General features: G+C 41.5%; 1 protein-coding gene across 1 annotated transcript; it reads right to left on the bottom strand.

The window, feature by feature from the left end:
• Positions 1-1,494: 1,494 nt before the first annotated feature.
• LOC100619042 (low affinity immunoglobulin gamma Fc region receptor II-b) lies at positions 1,495-16,381 on the bottom strand. Its single transcript, XM_007480654.2, has 7 exons — positions 16,155-16,381; positions 13,203-13,223; positions 11,052-11,306; positions 9,525-9,779; positions 7,921-8,031; positions 3,526-3,557; positions 1,495-3,367 (listed from the first exon to the last, which is right to left on the bottom strand). Exons 1-7 carry the CDS (start codon positions 16,228-16,230, stop codon positions 3,275-3,277), a joined length of 843 nt encoding a protein of 280 aa, XP_007480716.1. The 5' UTR covers positions 16,231-16,381; the 3' UTR covers positions 1,495-3,274.
• Between the last annotated feature and the right edge of the window lie 1,267 nt (positions 16,382-17,648).

Genomic DNA, 17,648 nt, shown 5'->3' with positions numbered 1-17,648 from the left:
CAGAATAGGAATTGAGGGCCAGTGAAGTTAAATGTTTGGCCCAAAGTCAGTATTCTAATGAGTAGGAAAGTGGAAATCCAAACCCAGGTCTTATGTAAGATATCCCATAGCCTCCCTTTCCCACTAAATCACAGCTAAAGTAAAAACTGCAGTATTGCCTGAAAGCTCCTTTCCCTAGAATTTGAAAATCAGCTGTGAGTTAGTTCCTCGGAGTCATTCCCCTATAGCTTGGATCTTCATCAGTCTCCAAGTCCAGGCTTCTCATTCATTTACCTAATGCCTGGTCCTGCATACCCAGCTAAGAACCCTATAAAAACCTAACAGACTTTCTGGAAACTACATTTTTCTTCCACCCAGAACTTCAAGAAAATTTGACCTATTTCTATATGTCCAAACTGACTCTAATTGTGAATAAGTATTTCCTCTCAGTAAAGCTGGCTTGCTTCACTTTTTCACTGCTGACTGCCCTTATACTGAGTTCTGTTACCTGTTGGTAGCCTTCCTTTCCTTTTACTGCATCTTAGAATCCCTAACCTTACTTGAACTCAATTTAGACATCTCAAGTCCTCAGATCTGTCAGATCAGAGTATGAGGGGCAGGTGAAGAGATATGATGTAGGATGAGGCAAGGAAGCCCAGACAGAGGGTAAAACAAGATGATCTTCATGTACTATCTGAGACCCCTCAAATCAGTGCTGTGGGTAGATAGATCTTTTCATGTCCTAGCTGGAGATATCAATCCTACTCACCTTTCAACTTTTCTGAAATTCCATCCAGGTAGATGGCTCCCCACTGCCACTGGCAGCAATACTTCCTGCTCCCTCTAGGCAGCAGCATACACTACTAAACGTTTAAAGCTCACTTTAAATTTTGCTCTCTGCAACATCTCTCAGAGGAAAGATGGGTATGTGATAGTGTGAAAGATGAGGAAGGAGTCAGAAGAAGCTCTCTCTCTTCCCCTCAGTCCCAGGGAATGCTGAGGGATTGAGCATGTGAGGAACAGAAACCCAAGGATTTGGTCCTGTGGGCTCTCCTTTTCTTTTCTCATCATAGTTCACTTTATACAAAAATCAAGACACAGCTTGAGCTAACCTCAAGTCTTATCCTCCAGGATGCCCTCCACTGAGTAAGAGAACAGGGAGCAGTTCAATGCAGAAAGTTGGTTGTTGTCTCTCTGTTCCTTCCAACGTGTTCTTTACTCTTCTGTGTGTGATGGATGCCTTCAGCAGTCTGGTTAAGCCAAAGGGCCCTTCTCAACATCATGGTTTTTAAAAATTAATTAACGGACTTGCTAAATTTCAATTAGAGTTTACTGAAAATAAGATGTAACTTTTTTCCTTGATCCAGATTCACAGACCCCATATTAAGAAGCCTTGCTCTATATCCTCTTGTATCAGGAGGCCTATCTCTTTCCTGTACTTGAGGAAAGAAGTCCCTTGAGACCCTCACTGGGGTTGAAAGACTGAATAGAAAAGAAGAGACTTGAGCTGGCAAATAAATTGATAACAATGCTTTATTATATATAGATCACAGAATGTTATAGCTGGAAGGGATGTTAGAGATCATATAGTTGACTCCCCTCCTTTTAGAGAGGAGTAAACTGAAGTAAGTCCTGAGGGGCAGCACTGGAAATTGCTGGAAGATTTGGTGTCAGGAAAGACTTAGGTTTGAATCCTGACACTGACATTTGTTAGTTTATTATGAGCATGGGCAAGTCAATTGGCAATCTATACCTGTTTTCTCATTTGTAAAATGAGAATTATAATTAAAGGTAGGATCAAATGAGACTGTGGATACAAAACTCTTTGCCAATCTTAAGGCACTTTATAAATGTCAGTTAAGTGACTCACCCAAGGAATAAATCACAGTATGATTTCAGAGTTTGACTGTAAAGGCACTAAAACAAGTTAATTAAGAACACGAGGTCAAGAAGACTTCCTAAAAATCACTTTCATTAAACATACATCCTGATGATACAGAATGTATATCTTTAAACTTACTTCTTGGAGAGATTGGCGAAAAGGAGCTGAAGAGGAAAAGAAGCGCTGTCCCTGGATTAGGAAGCCAGAGACAATAGCTTTCTGATGCAAAATTAGTACTGAATAAGGATTATTGAATTTAATTGAAATCTTCTTGTAACCCTCTCATTTGGCATATGGGGAACCTGAGGTCCAGTCAGCTGAACTGACTTGATCACTGTCAGATTACTAGTAAGTAGAAGAGGCATTGTTCATATTCATTTCTTCTACTTAAGCACCAATGCTTTTTCTATAGCACCATGCCACCTCTCATCCCAAGAGGCCTTTGATCTCTTTCCCCTTACCCACTCCCCCTACCCTGGGCAAAGAAAGTAGGCCTCAACCAGAACAGCAGCACTGAGTTGCCTAAATTCCAGGGAAATGATACCTGTCTAGAAAGAAGTAATTAAAAGGGACATTCCCTGCCTCCTTTCCCTGGTACTTCTTCCATGTCCTGCATGCTTTGCTTGCCCCCTGTTCAGAGATAGGCCAGATCCACATTGAACTCCCAAACCTTTAGCACCAAGGATTCTATACTGGCAATTTTAGGGGCATTTCCTTCTCTTCAGGCTTCCAAAATCATTGCCTAGATGGAGGGTGTGCTTTAAGGGGAAACACAGCTGAAGATGATTGACATAAAAACCAAAGAGAGATCAATAAAACATGAGATTTTTTAAAAAAGAAGAGGTGACAAGAGAGCTGCCTGGGATCTCCTGTTTTCTGTCCTAGGATATTCCATTTCAACCCGAAGCAGTGAGGACTGTTGAGGAGATAGGTGGTAGAGAAACACCCTATTTCATCACTTTAAGATCATCCTCACCTGAGGGGAGCCATGCTCAAGCACCTCCTGCCCCAACTCCAACACTTATGGACAAGAGAAAACTGCCACCAGAACTAAGGCCTGCCCTAGTGAGGGAGCAGTCTCAAGAGGAGTTGGAAATTCCTCTAAAGGGAAACAAATGTTTTGGATTGTCCAAGGTATTGTGCAAAAGTCATTCTGGGTATGAAATCATCCAGATTGGGCAGCATAGACAGGCAGTGTAACCACTGACAATAAATTGCCTTTGATTCTTTTAAAGCAGTGTAGGACTCATGCAGACATCTGCAAAAGAGATTTCCAAAACCATTTTCCTCAAATGACAAAGTTGGCTCAGGAGGCAGCTGGTCCCCAGCCTTTGGTCCACCAGGTCCTTCAATTTGGTGCTGAAGGGAGCAAGCAGGTTAGGGCCACTATGAGAAGGGTAGAGGTGGTTGTGACTATTGGTAGTTTTGGTAACCTCCGCGTCCTGATTCTTCCTCTTCAGGAGCATCTGTGTGCTTTAGAAGTGAATAGGAGACAGAACTCTCCACCTAGAAAAAACAGAGAGATGTGGAAGAATTGGGTTGGTGGTGGGTAGGTGATGTTGTAGAGCAGAATGGATAGAACATGAGATACATAATATATTCTAGTAAAGAAAAGGGAGGATTGGGTAGGATAAATGAGGAGGGATCTGAGGCATCACACTCACCACAGTACTTCCTATCTCATCAGGAACACTGGCTGTGGATGAAAAGAAAAGTAGTCAGGTCCAAGCATTGCTATATTAAAGGATTTATCAAGTGCTAGAGATACTGTTATTGTTGCTGCTACTTGTATAGCTAAGACAGCTAAAAAGTAACCAGATCTAAAAAAAAAGGAGGGGGATCAGAGTTTGCCCCATTCTCAGGCCATTTCTGAAAGCCAAAAGCAAGGTGACCAGACTCCCTACCTCTCGTCTACAGTGGTGGCTGAGTCTGTAGCACCCCAATCCCTGCCCCAGAATTAGAACCAGGATTGTGTTAGACTGTCATTGAAAAGGGGAACCATTTATCTTAGAGTTTGATGCAAGTGAGAGAAGCAACAAAGCAATCCTGAGAGAAAATCAGACTACTTCAGGAGTGATGCCAGACCTGATAGGCTGAAATCCCAACATCTGGAGGGAATAACCCTTGTGGAACAGAGACGGGGGTCTTTTTCTTTGCTGGCTAAGGAAGTTTGACATTTGCTAAAGCTCTGATATTCATAGATTGAGGGATGGATCATAATACATTCTCTCATACTCTTCTCTTTTATGCTTTTGGCAGTAAACTTTCCCATTGCTGATGTAAATATATATATATATATATATATATATTCTGTAACTACAACTGGCATTCATCAGGTTGATTGGAAAGAGACAAAAGTGAACTCCAGTTCTGTGCCTTCATCCTACAGACACATTTCTCCATGTTCCCAACTCTCATACACAAATCCATAGCTCAAAGGTCATGGAATTTGCTGATGATGTGCCCCTTTATCATCCCATGCAACTGAGCTAAGCATCTGTCTGAAAAACAATTCATCTATGAGATGTTCTTTCATAAATGCCAGTGGTCATGTGAAACCCATTGGGCTAGCATAGGCAAGACAAAAAGATCAAGGTTTTTTCAACTCATAGTTGTGTCAGCCATGACGCAGACTCAACCTTAGTCCCCAGACAATGTAGTCCAGTGGGCAGAGGAGAGTCCTTCAAAGCATAGGCTAAATACAAAACATTTAATCCAGCACTCCAATCTCTTGACACTTTTCCAAATCATATTCCAAGACCCTGTCAAGGCATTTATGTCACCCTGAGTGGCTCTGTGGTCACAGTATTGCTAAAGAAGTAAGTCTTGTCTAGGGTAAAGTGGGACTGGAGGGCCCAGGAATTCTTCTTTAAGCCATGACTACAGGAAAATAATATGAATAACCCTAGTTCTACCAAATTCCTCTAAGGAATGGGATTCTGTGACCTTGAAATATCAGAGCTGGAAAGAACCATATAGTCCAATGATGGAGAATCCTTTAGAGAGAGAGTTCTGGGTCCCACCCCCATCCTACCCACCCCCAGACCAAGTGCTTCCCCCTGCCCCTGCTCCCCTACCTCACCACCACCAGCCTTACCCCAGACAGGGGAGAAAAGAAGAGCTCCCAGTGGGTTGATGGAAAGAGGGATGAGTGATGAAAGGCCTGTGTGGAGAGGGGGAGGAGAGTAATCTGAGCCCTCTGCTCCCCTCCAGCTATGTGCCACTGTGAGTTATGCTTGCTCACCTCAAACCTAGCTCCTCTCCACCCTACTATGGGAACTGCCTTCACTACAGATTTAGCACAATGCTATCTGTGCTGCACCCTCAGGCAGTATGTGAGGCCCCCTCCCCTTGCCCCTATTTACCCCAGACAGAGGAGGAAGTATTCCCATTGGGTTGCTGGGCAGAGGGGTGGGTGAAGTGAGGAATGTTCTCAGCCTCATGGAGAGGGAGAGGGGAAGAGCTCCCCCACAGTCCCTCTGGCTTTCTAGTAACAAATTCCGGTGGGAGACTGCAGGCTTACCCATACAGAAGGCTCTGCATGCCCTTTTTGGCATGTTGCCATAGGTTCTCTATCATTGTTATAGTCCAACTTTCTTATTTGACAGAGTAGAATTTTTGAGGTCGAGTAAGATTAAACAATTCTTAAGATGAGCTTATGAAGGCTATTTACAGAGGTAACCTGAAAGAGTTGAAATCTTCATCACTCTAATGAAATCATAGGTCAAAGAGTCAGAATTTCTAAGTTGTAAGGAATGATAAAAACCATGTACTCCAGCATATATATACCTGAACAAGATTCCATCTTTAATATATCTAGCCTCGACTTGAAGATTTCTATTCCACTTTTGGATAATGGTAATTATTGAAGTTTTTTACTCATATTAAGTCTAAATCTATGTCTCAAGTCTAATTCATTGCTCCTAGGTTCCATCCTCTGGGGCAAAGAGGATGAGTATAATCCCTATTTCTGGAGATCTTGAAGCAATGTTACTTCAGCCCCTCCCCTCCCCCACCCACACACATTCTCTGTTACATTCTGTCTTCTATCTTAACTACAACAATCTCTCTGCAGGGTTGGTGTCTCAATCTTACTCCAACATGTTATTCTATAGATAGATTTGATTCACTTTTGCATGGTACATTCTGAGTCTTGGACCCTGATTGTTTTCCTTTTAGTCACCCTTCTTAGCTGAACATATTCATCTTCTACTAGTAGCATTGGATTTGACCCCAGAGGGTCTGGATTTAAATCCAGTCTCTAACACTTAGAATCCATGTACAGTGTGTTAGAAAGAAGACTGGATCTGGAGCAAAAGCCAACCTCTGACATTTGCCTGACATTGAACAAGTCACTTTAGCATCTATGGGCCTCAGTTTCCTCATGTAGGTAAAATGAGAAGGTTGAACTAAATGATTTCTGAATCATTTCCATCTCTACATCTATGATTCTTGGGCATCTACATTATGATCTTGGGAAAATCATATGAACCTTTTGAATCTCAATTACTTCATCTGTAAAATGAAGATAATAATGTTTATACGACTACTATGAAGATTAAATTATATTATTATTTCCTTCCCCACCTCTTCACTGATTTCATAGTATTCCTGAGAGTCCCAAAGTAGCCCAACAAATTCCTTATTCCCATTTGTGAGAAAAATAGTCCTGAACTCTTGGTTGTTTAGACTTTACCATATATTATCACTATTTATGCCCATCTCCAATGCTGTCCTACCTATGCTCTTGAATTAGCTAGAGTTGACCAAGAGATTTGAGCTTCTGCTTTCCTTGTAGTTCTGCTCTGGTGCCTAAGTTGGTTCCTGCAGGAAATTCTCTCCCTGTTTCATGGCTTGAGAATTGTCTAGGAAAATTAGGGCACATATAAAGTTAGTGGGACAATAGGAGAGAGAGTCATGGACCTCAGGACCACGGACAGGAGGAAAAGAGTGATTAAAGAAGAAACAGACCTTCTTAAAACCATCACTCAATACTAAATGAGACACTTTCTGATATTATAGGTAGTCAACAGGCAGAAAGACTCTGGGATTTCTGTATTCCAGACCTTGGTTCAGGTGAGGTGATAGAAATGAGAAAGAACCTAGTCTCATCTCAAGTGGGGAAATCTCTCTGTCATAGACCTAGTAATAGTTAAGCCATCCCCCCTCACCCCACTTTCCTCATCCTACTGCAAGGAGAGACCAGTGCTTCCATCCTCTCTGAGAGTTTGGCTCCAAATCACTGAGGCCTCTCCATCTAGCACTGAGATTATTCAGGGAAACCTAGTTGGAAGCATGGAGAGAAAGAGAAAGGCAGCCAAATGTGGTGAAAAGAGGCCAGATTAAGAGTTGGAGGATTAATACTGCCTCTGCCATTTTCTATTTTTGTGCCATCAGACAAGTCACTTAACCTTTTTAGGTCTCCATTTCTTCAGCTATAAAATTAGGTGGCTCTTCTAGATGACTTTGAAAATCCCTTTGTGCCCTAAATCTACAATTCTAGGAAACTTCAAGCATTGCTTTATCATTTCTACTACCCCTTACACATTCTGTAACTTACTAAGGATATCATTGAAGAATCCAGTTGGAATAGGTCCAGCCCAAGGAAAAGGAAGTGGTTATTAGTAAATAAAATGAATTCTCTAAAGAGACAAGAATTCTGACAACTAAGTGGAATTGCAAGGAGGTATGTTTCAGAGGTCCCTCATTTTAAGATTTTGTGTCTCTCAGTGACTATATTTATCCCTGCCTCTCAGGTTTTTACTATTTTTCTCACCAAATATTTCTTTCTCCATCAAGTTGGGTTTTTCAAGTATTAAACTGTGATATTTTTTATTTATTAGATTTATAAAACACCATCTCTAAGTTCTCTAATATAATATCTGTGGACAAAACTCCTGTTGTGTCAAAGACTCTCATAGTTATAGGTATGTGTGTGTAGCTGGGTATTATCTAGTTCAGGAAAAAGATGATATTGATACAGCACTTAGGGAAAGACAGGGTCAGTATCTTGCTAAGAAAAGAGCCTATTACATAAGAAACCAAAGGGAACCACATACCTGTTCTCTTGTGTCGCTTGTAGTAATACAGGGCAGCAGCAACAATCACAGCAATCACAACCACCAGGATGAGTGCTATTATAAGCCCTTTCATGACACTTGATTTTCCTCCTGATCTTGGGAGAAACAGATCTCAGGAGACACAGTACTTCTTTTCTACCTCTACCCTCTCCTTACCCTCCACCATTGCTACCTGGCCCAATCAGCCTTGCCCTAGGGCAGGCCCCTCTTCTCCTGTACTCCTCCCTTATCTTTAGTTGCCAAGCACCCCTCCTGGTCTCAGCCTCCTGGCTTTCCTGATTTCCTTCATGTCTCAGTTCAAATCCCACCTTCTGCAAGAAGCCTTTCTCAATCACCCTCAATTCTATTGCCTTCCTTCTAAGATTACAAATCTCCAATTGATTCTGCATATATCTTGTTCGGATATTGTCTCTCTCATTAGATTGTATTCTCCTAAAGGGCAGGGATTATTTTTTCTTTCTTTCTATCCACAGAGTTTAGCATAGTATAGGACATGAAAATAGATGTTTGTGTATTTAGTGTTGATTTGATCCAGTCCTTTCCCCATATTGACAGAGGCCTTAACTCATTGCCAGGCAGAGGTTTCCCTGAACCCAAAGAACCAAAAGAAAGGAACACTCCTAATGTGTTCTCTTATATGGAGAGGCCAATTGCACAGACTTACAATTTCTACCTGGATATGGAAGTATCCTGAAGGAAAAGGTCTAGGAGATGATCAAGGACAAATTGGGAAGTTCTAGGGGTATTTTATAAGCTATGTATCTGTAGGACTTTCTCCTCTTAGTTAGGGGATCCCATTGATGTTTTGGGGTAAGCTCTTCAAGAGTTATCCAAGGGGGCAGCTGGGTGGCTCAGTGGATTGAGAGCCAGGCCTAGAGATGGGAGGTCCTAGGTTCAAATCTGGCCTCAGACACTTCCCAGCTGTGTGACCCTGGGCAAGTCACTTGACCCCCATTGCCTAGCCCTTACCACTCTTCTGCCTTGGAGCCAATACACAGTATTGACTCCAAGACAGAAGGTAAGGGTTTAAAAAAAAAAAAAGAGTTATCCAAGATATCTTCTTAAAGCTGATCACCTAGGACCTGTGGTCTCCAAACAAGGTGAGCCCAGAGAAACTGGATCTCCTGCTATGACTTCTAAAACAGACACTTACTTGGCCTGATTAGTGGGACTGCCATGATTCTCCCTGGCTCTTTGGCTCAACTGTCACATTGGGAAAGGGGCATAACATAGTAGATAGAGTGCTGGGCTTGGAATAAAGAAGGCTTGCATTCAGGTCCTGCCTTTAACCCTTACTCACTGAGTAACCATGGAGAAGGCATTTCTCTCTGAGCCTCAATTTGCTAACCTCTAAAATGACAATAATAATAATGGTAATACTGTCTAGGGGTTTGTTTTTTTTTTTTGCAGAGCTAAAATGAGCATTGCATGCAAAGTTCTTTGTAAATTTTAAAAATGCTATATCAGTGTCACTTATTTCTGTTATCTCTGTCTAGAATTTCCTTGTCCTCCTAATAAAACCACATAATTTCAGTCCCACATATCTATCTCTTCACCTCAATGCTTTGACCAAGTTCTCTTACCTTGGACAGTGATCATGACACTTTTAGATATATGGATAACATGTCCCATTTGCCCTGCACAATAGTAGGATCCACTGTGAGTATAGTTCACTTGAGGGACAATATAGTCAAAACATTCATAAGCATACTTTAAGGCTTTGTCATTATGATAGTATGTGACTTTATGCAGAAGTTTGTTCTTCCAACTGTGGCACCTCAGCATTGTAGAATCACCTTCCATGAATACCAAGCTCTCCACTTGGAGCAGCAACCAATCTGAAAGACACACACAAAGAGCATTGGCTCAGAACATTTCAGTTTCTCCCAGAGCCATGGGCCATGAAAGACTTGCTGCCAGCTCCTAGGACAAAGAAAAGAAGGCACTGACTCTGAACAGTGATTTTGATTACTGACGTGGTGTGAGGACATGCAGAATGCCACTTGCTAGAATCTACCCACATAAAATCCAAAGGGTTCACTAAGTATCAGACCCTAATAAATGGATTCTAGTCAAAAGGGGGAAGAAATGGAGGGGACACGCATGTAAGGCAAACATGGAGACAACTTGAGAGGATTAAAGAACTAGGCAGGGGCATAAAAACTAAAACATTCTAGATAATGGGAGATTATTTATAATCTGGAGCCATAACTCTCAGCCTTCAGAGATGCTAATTCAACACAGGGAATTGACCATGGACTTCCTTTGCTCAACCAACTCCAATGCCCCACCATTACCTCTAGAATAAATCACAAATTCCTTTATTTAGTTTTTTAAAGTCCTTTAAAACCTATCCAGCCTCACTAGACACCACTCTCCCTTTCCTTGAATTGGACCATCAGACAAACTAGCCTGTTCTGTTCCTCCAAGGCTACTACCTTTAGATCCTAATTCTATGCTTTTCTACTGGGCATCTCTATACTCCCCCAACTCCCTTTGCCTAGAATGTACTCCCTCCTTACTTCTCCCTCATAAAGTCCCTCTCTTCCTGATCTCAGAAATATCTTCTGCATAAGACCTTTTCTGGCCTTCTCAACTACTAGCAGTCTTCTTCTCAAAATATTTTGTATAGATTTGTATTTATTAACTTTGTATTTATTCTGTACACATATATTTTTACCTGTACTTGTAACCCCCCCCCTTTAGAATGTGAGAGATTTGTGTCTCAGGATTGCTTTATTCTCTCTACTTATATTTTCAGTGCTTATTACATGGTAAACCTTTAATAAATACTCCTTGAATGATTAAATATAGGTCCTTAGTCTCCTGGTCCCTGGGGAGGGAGTTCTGGAAACTTCCTGACAGGAATGAGTGGTGAAAATAGACAGAGCTAGTGAGGGAAACTTAGAACAAGATTTGTTATACTTATGCCTCAGCAAGGGTAATAGTGAAAAGGGAAATTAAAATAACTAGGAGATTTCTCAGGACCTCTTCCACCCAGTACCCTTAACATTAGTTCTGCTCATAAATAGGATAGGCTATATTGCAAGAAAATTGCAACTCTTTCCCTCCCACTCCACCTTTCCTCAGTCTCCTAATTCTTCACTCACCACTAGTGACTTGTAGTTGCACAGGGTTGCTGAGGGAAGTTTGTTCTGTCCGGCATTGGTATTCACCACTGTCCTTCAAGTTGACAGCAGGAATGGTATAGGATTCCTGATGGAAAGAGATAGCTGATCCATTGTGGAACCATTCAATGGAGTCATGTCCAGGGGTCTGGAACCCTTCACATTTCAAAGTCACATTGTCCTCTCGGAGCACATTGACCCATGGGGGTTCCAGTGTCAATAATGCCTTTGGAGGACCTGATGAGAGGAGAGAGGAGAGGGGAATGAAAAAAAAAGTATCCAGAGTCCAAGAAGAGGTACAAAATCCCAGGTGTGAGGGGAAGACAATATCAGTGAAAGGCACAGAGAATGGAATGAAGCACAAGCAGTACATGTTTAAAGGGATGTGAAGACGTTTTTGTCAGAGCTGGATTAACTGCTGGTGGAAGTTTTCTCACACATTTATGCTATATGGAGTCATGAGGCCACAGGACCCTTTCCAGAAGGGTGGACAGCTCCCTAAGGATTCCCTAACTCCATCTGCTTGATTAAAACAAGAAAGCAAGAGCTACCTTCTTCCCCAAGAGAACCTTTATCAAGGAAAAATCTGTGAATTATTTGTAACTTCAATCTCTAAAATCTAGGGGAAACCTTAAAAATATCCAGAGTCAGTATTGTCTGTAGGAAGAAGAGGGACCCATTTACTGAGGAAATAACTTCCTACAGGAAGAAGGAGGGGTCACAATTGCCTCCATTCCAAGGTCTGGCATCCTAGCACCTACAAGCTACTAGCCTTGTCAAAGCTGACATTCATACAGAGACCCAAGATATGAGGTTAATATATACACCGATAATGTATATAAACACAATAATAAACATACACTGTATAGAACACAGAACCCACAGACTGTGAACTCCTTGAGAGGAGGGATTTTTTTACCTTTCAGTTTTTGAGACATCATAGACATTTAATAAATATTTGTCAATTTGATGTGACTTGGCCCACACAGTGCGCATGCACACACACACACACACACACACACACACACACACACACACATTTAGATATCACTTGGGGAAGGAGAAAGAATGCAGACTTTGATTTCAAAAATCTTGGGTTCAAATTCTGGTTTAGCCACTTATAAGTTGTAAAACCTTGGGCAACTCAGTTTCCTCACGTGTAAAATGAGGGAATTGGACTAGATGACATCTAAATCCCCTTCCAGCTCTGATCTAGAACACTTAAAATATGTAGCAATCTCATAGCAACCACACACACAAAACACAGACATGCCATGGAGAGTGGAAATGAAAAACAAACATTTATTAAGTGCCTATTATGTGCCAGGTACTGTGCTAAGCATTTTACACACAATCTCTCATCTGATCCTAAATCATAAGATGTAGAGCTGAAAGAAACCTTAGAGGTTTTTTTTTTTTGTAGTTCTACTTCCTTATTTGACAAATAAAAAAAACTGAGACTTGAAATTAAATCACAAGATCAAATGGGTAGTAGAGCAAACCCTTCTTTCCAAGGAGTTGGTAGTGAAATACACTGGCTTCAGGGATATGGAAGAAACAGAGATAGACACAAGAACTGCTAAAACACAGAGAAACAAAGGGACGTACCTGAGCAAACTAATCCTTTTTGGAGGGTAAATGCTTCTGTGATTTTGCATGAGTCAGAAAACCAAATTTCCTGGGTTCAGGCTCTTGGGGGAGCGAGGTAGTATAGTGGATAGTGCACTAAGCTTGGAGACAGGAAGACCTGAGTTCAAATCCAGAGTGTGACCCTGGGCAAGTCATTTATCCCCTATTTGCTCCAGTTCCTCATCTGTAAAATGGGTTTACACTGTAGAAGGAAATGGCAAACCACCTCGGTATCTTTGCCAAGAAGACCCCTTGGACCAAAAAGTCACACACAACCAAAACAACAGGGGAGGGATTGAGAGCAGAAGGAGAGGAACAGGGTTGAGTCTCTAGCTGGAAATGAAAACAAAGTCTTAAGTGAGGTACAAACTTCCAGCTTTAGTCAGGATACTAGCTACTATATTCTAGGACATGCTGGGTCAAGGATGTTAGGGGTTAGAGGGAGGGATAGAAGGTGGTTTAAAAAAAAAGAGGAGGCAGGAAACAACTGAATAGAAAACTTACCATTACTTTTCACGACTGGAGCTGCAAGAAACCAGAAAACAGGCATCAGATCAGGACAGTGAATCTAGGGGCAGGGCAGTCACATCATAGAACTACTACTACCCAGACTAGGGATACATAGATGCCCAGTGACCCAAGAACAGATATTCTGTTTTGCAGTCCTTACCCAGTGTTCCTCAAAGCTGGTTAGACTAATAGTCATTGCAGGGGCTCTAGAAGTCCCATCTCTTCCACAAATAAAGAAAATAGCCTATTGTCTGCTCAGTGGCACCTGAAATTTCACTATTAGAGATATTCTTGTTGCTTAATATTTGTTCCCTTTTAAAATGTCAACATCTTTCCACACAGTGTGAATGACTTTATTGAATTAAATCCTTTCTCAAGAATAGATTTTATTGTAAGAATGCCCATGCACAGGGAGAAAGATAAACAAAGGAGAGTCTCTGGCTATACTTCTTTTAAAAATTTATTTAACAATATTTTTCTGAAGTTTGAGTTCCAATTTTTTTCCTCCTCTACTGCCCTTCTACTTATTGACGAAGGTAAAAAATATGATATCAGCCATACATGTGAAATCAAGGAAAACATATTTCCATACTACTTGGCTATGTTTCTTAGGAACTATGAAGGAACACTGGGGCTGGATATCTTGCTTGAGATTTGGGTGTAGTCAGTATTAGCTACCTAATAGGATGCATAGACGAGGAAGGCAGAAAGACCTGAGTTCTGAACTAGACTTCTTACTAGCTGTCTTGTGTGACCTTAGTCAAGTTTCTGTCTTTTAAAATTAATTAATTTGTTAGTTTGTTACATTAAATTTCCCTGGTATCTCCCTCTTTTCTTTCCCTGTATTAGAGAAGACATCATTTGATAAAAGGATATATGTATACGTAAAACTGTCTTGCTTGTTTTTACTTATCAGTTCTTTCTCTGGAGGTGAACATACATAAGTCATTCTTTAAATAATATTTCTGTTGTATATAATATTTTCTTGATTCTGCTTGTTTTCTTCATCATAATTTCATGTAGGTCTTTCCATGTTTGTTTGTTTTTCAAATTAAACAGCAAATCTCATAACTGCTGCCTACTTAGTTTCCCCAACTATAAGATGGGGATAACAATAGCACCTACAATGTAAGAGTTGTTGTGGTGATCAAATGATATAATATTTGTAGAGCATTTTACAAGTTTTAAAGTGCTATTCAAATGCTAGCTATTATTATTATGAAAATTATTATCATGAAAATCAGAATTGGATCCATGACTGAACAGGGGAATGAGGCTAGCAATGTTTAGATGTTCAGAGCCTTTGTACAGAGACAAGGTGTGGGAAAATCAGAACAAAAGATAGAGTAGGATGCTATGAAAAAAGCATCTCCCCAGAAACTGCAGAACTGCAGATATTCAAGTGTCTTGGACAGAGGCATTGCTCAGAAAGTCAAGAAACATGGCAAGAGTATATGAGGAAAGTCCCTTTATTAATTAACACAGGCTTGCAGTTTTTTAACTATGTGACCTTGAGCTAATCATTGAACCCTTCCTATGCCTAAGTGTCTTGTATAAAATAATGAAATGGACTAGATGGTATCTCAGGGTCTTTTTTGGCTCTAAAATTCTATTCTACCCTTCTCTCTCCCCTATTTTCACAACCAAGCATTGCCTAATATCCAGTCTAGAGATTTCTCTTCTTGGCTCCTGTTATTGAAGTGTGTCTAGGGATAGTGCAGCCCCAAGGTCATTAAGGTGAATCAAAAGGTGATGACTTGTTAGAGCTATGAAAAACCCAAGAAAATCCAGCATGAGCTGCATGGCATTTTGGGGAAGTGGAGAAGAGAGCCTGCCATGCCCACTCTGGGGAATCTTGGAGCCTCTAGAATACATTTTGGCCTTGGTGGAGTGGGAGATCCACATTCAGTCAGTATATTTCATCTAAACTTAAAATTTGATCTGGAGATGACTCTCCGAGAAAAGAGGAAAGGAGAAATCTGCATCAAAACCAGAAGCATGGTGTGGTTTAGTGGGCACAGCACTGACTTTGGAGTCAGAGGACCTGGGTTCATACGATGGTTCTAACAATTTAGCTTCACCAGATTTAGTTGTTTGGGTTTTTTTTTTTAATCTAAAAAATAATGAAGAAAGGAAGGCATTTTAATAACTACTAATGTTTCTTCAGGCTCTAAATATTTGATCCAGGGCTACAGCTTAGAGCTTAAAACTTTGCTAATATTTTTTGGGACATGCTGATAAAACTCACCACCTCAATTCCAGTCTATATCTCAAGTGTCTATATACCTTAAGGAAATAAAAACAATCTTAATTATTCAAAACTCACAATCTGCTAATCCTGAATGACTAAAATTAGGGTTTTGCCTGTTCCTCACTTTTCTAGATAAGCACTTTCCTTTCCTCCACAGGGAAAGCCATTTTTAGACATAAGGGAAGGAGAAAACAACAGCAAACTTTGTGTGATTTGAGCAGCAGAGGGAGGAAACTCGACCATTTCTCGACTGAAGCAATTTGATTCCACCATGACTATTAAAATAGAAACATCCTGGAGATGTCTGTCTAACCCTGAGTTGTTATTAGTATTTATGCCACAGAAAAGGTCAGGTTCTCAAGAACAAACCAAACTATTAGAGAGAAAGAAAACTATTTGGGTGCCTGGTGGGGAGAGGACACTGAAAGAAGAATTACCCTCCCCTTTGCCTAGGGCAGCTGTAAGAAACAGCACTACTGGCACGGAATTGATTGTCCAGCAACTTTAACAACCACCCCATGTCCTGATTTTAAGGAACTAGTTATGCTGAGCTCCTTCCCTCTGCCACCATCTCTTCTGTTCAACTCCCCCACTCACACTTTCCTCCCAAGTCAGGCCCCCAAATGATGTCCGAGTTAGAAATGGGCCCTTTGCCTTTGCACCCCTATTTTCTTCCCCAATAAACTCAGACTCACCTAGACACAACAGTGCTGCCCACAGCAGCACAGAGCTGGAGGTGGTGACAGGCTGGGGCGCCCATGATTCCCCCATGGCAGCCAGGGGATGCCAGGAGTAAACTCCAAGCAGCACAGAGATTCAGAAAAGAGCAGCACGCACCAGTCCCACCAACCCCAGCAGAGTCCACTCGAGAGGACATGTAAACACTCCTTCTAAAAGAGGAAGTGTGCACTGGCCTTCTACCTCAGAATCTCCTCCCCTCCTGCCCCTTTCCCTGACCCTCCTCCCACTAAATTCCCCTTTCTCTCTGCCCCCTCCCTCTTTGCCAGTGGAATGCATTTTCCTGGCCAAGCGCCTACACAGCTGGAGCGAACTCTTTACACAACTCCAAATTCAGAGTAATCTACTGGAAGGCCAACAAACTCCCCACCCTGGCCTTGGTGGAATCCAGGTCATAAGCTGAACTGGGAGTAGAAGCTTGTATGTATACATGCATACACATACATGTGTGTGAATTATTTGGGATCCGAATCTTCTCCCTAATTCCATCGAGTGTTGTGAGGATTCAGCGTCATGGCATGTTTTAAGTTATTTGTCATCCTCCAAGCTCTGTGTAAAATATCAACTGGAGGTAATTCAGAGGAGCTTACTCCAGTGTCCAGCCCTAATTTGGAGGGAGAATGGACTGGAATGAAAAGCATTCTTCCCCAGAGTCCCCTAATGCTCCACAATGCCATCAAGTCACATTTACAAGGCAATTTTCAGGCTACCCCCTGTGACGTGCGGTTCTTGTAGTATTCCATTTAGCAGGTAAAGAAACAGGGACTCTGATAAGCTGAGTGACTTGTTCACGGTCACAGAACTATGAAGTATCAGAGCTGAAGTTGTCTGGTTCTCTCTCTGCCTTACGTCGTGGAATCTGAAATAGACACTTGAGGTTGCCCATAATTATAGGGCATCCATGATAATAGCACAAAATACTACAGGGTAAGTCAGGCCAGGGGGAGAGGGGAAATTCTTCAGAAGGGATGACTGGTGTGGGGCATGCTGGCAGTCCTCCCTCCTGGGGAGGCTGAGAAGGATGATGCGCTTTGGGATCTGAGTTCTAATAGCTTCAAAGGCAATTGTAGGTCTGCATTGTCTCCTGGGAGTCGGAGCCAACAGGATGGCTAAGGAGGGCTGAACCCAGCACAGGTCAGAGAAAAGAAAAAAATAGAGAAAGCTGAAGAGTCTAGGCTTATCATTATTGCTCTTGGGCCTGTTAGTGGCCTTTGTACTTCCATCTGAAGGAAATAGGATTTTTAAAAAAGGGAGTGGAACTCTGCAGACAGAAGGGGAATAATACCAAGGAGGAAAAATATGAATTGTCTGAAGGAAAGGAAATGTAGATATTTAGGCAACTCACCAACATGTTAGACTCTTCAAAGCTACATACAGAAGTTGGAGGCAAGGATCCATCAATCTGTCAGTCAATAGGCACTTGTAACAGGCATTGTAGAGGAGATGGGGAT

Source organism: Monodelphis domestica, chromosome 2, assembly GCF_027887165.1.
Source record: "Monodelphis domestica isolate mMonDom1 chromosome 2, mMonDom1.pri, whole genome shotgun sequence".
In the NCBI taxonomy this organism is placed as follows: domain Eukaryota; kingdom Metazoa; phylum Chordata; class Mammalia; order Didelphimorphia; family Didelphidae; genus Monodelphis; species Monodelphis domestica.
This window is presented reverse-complemented; position numbering and strand designations above follow the sequence as displayed.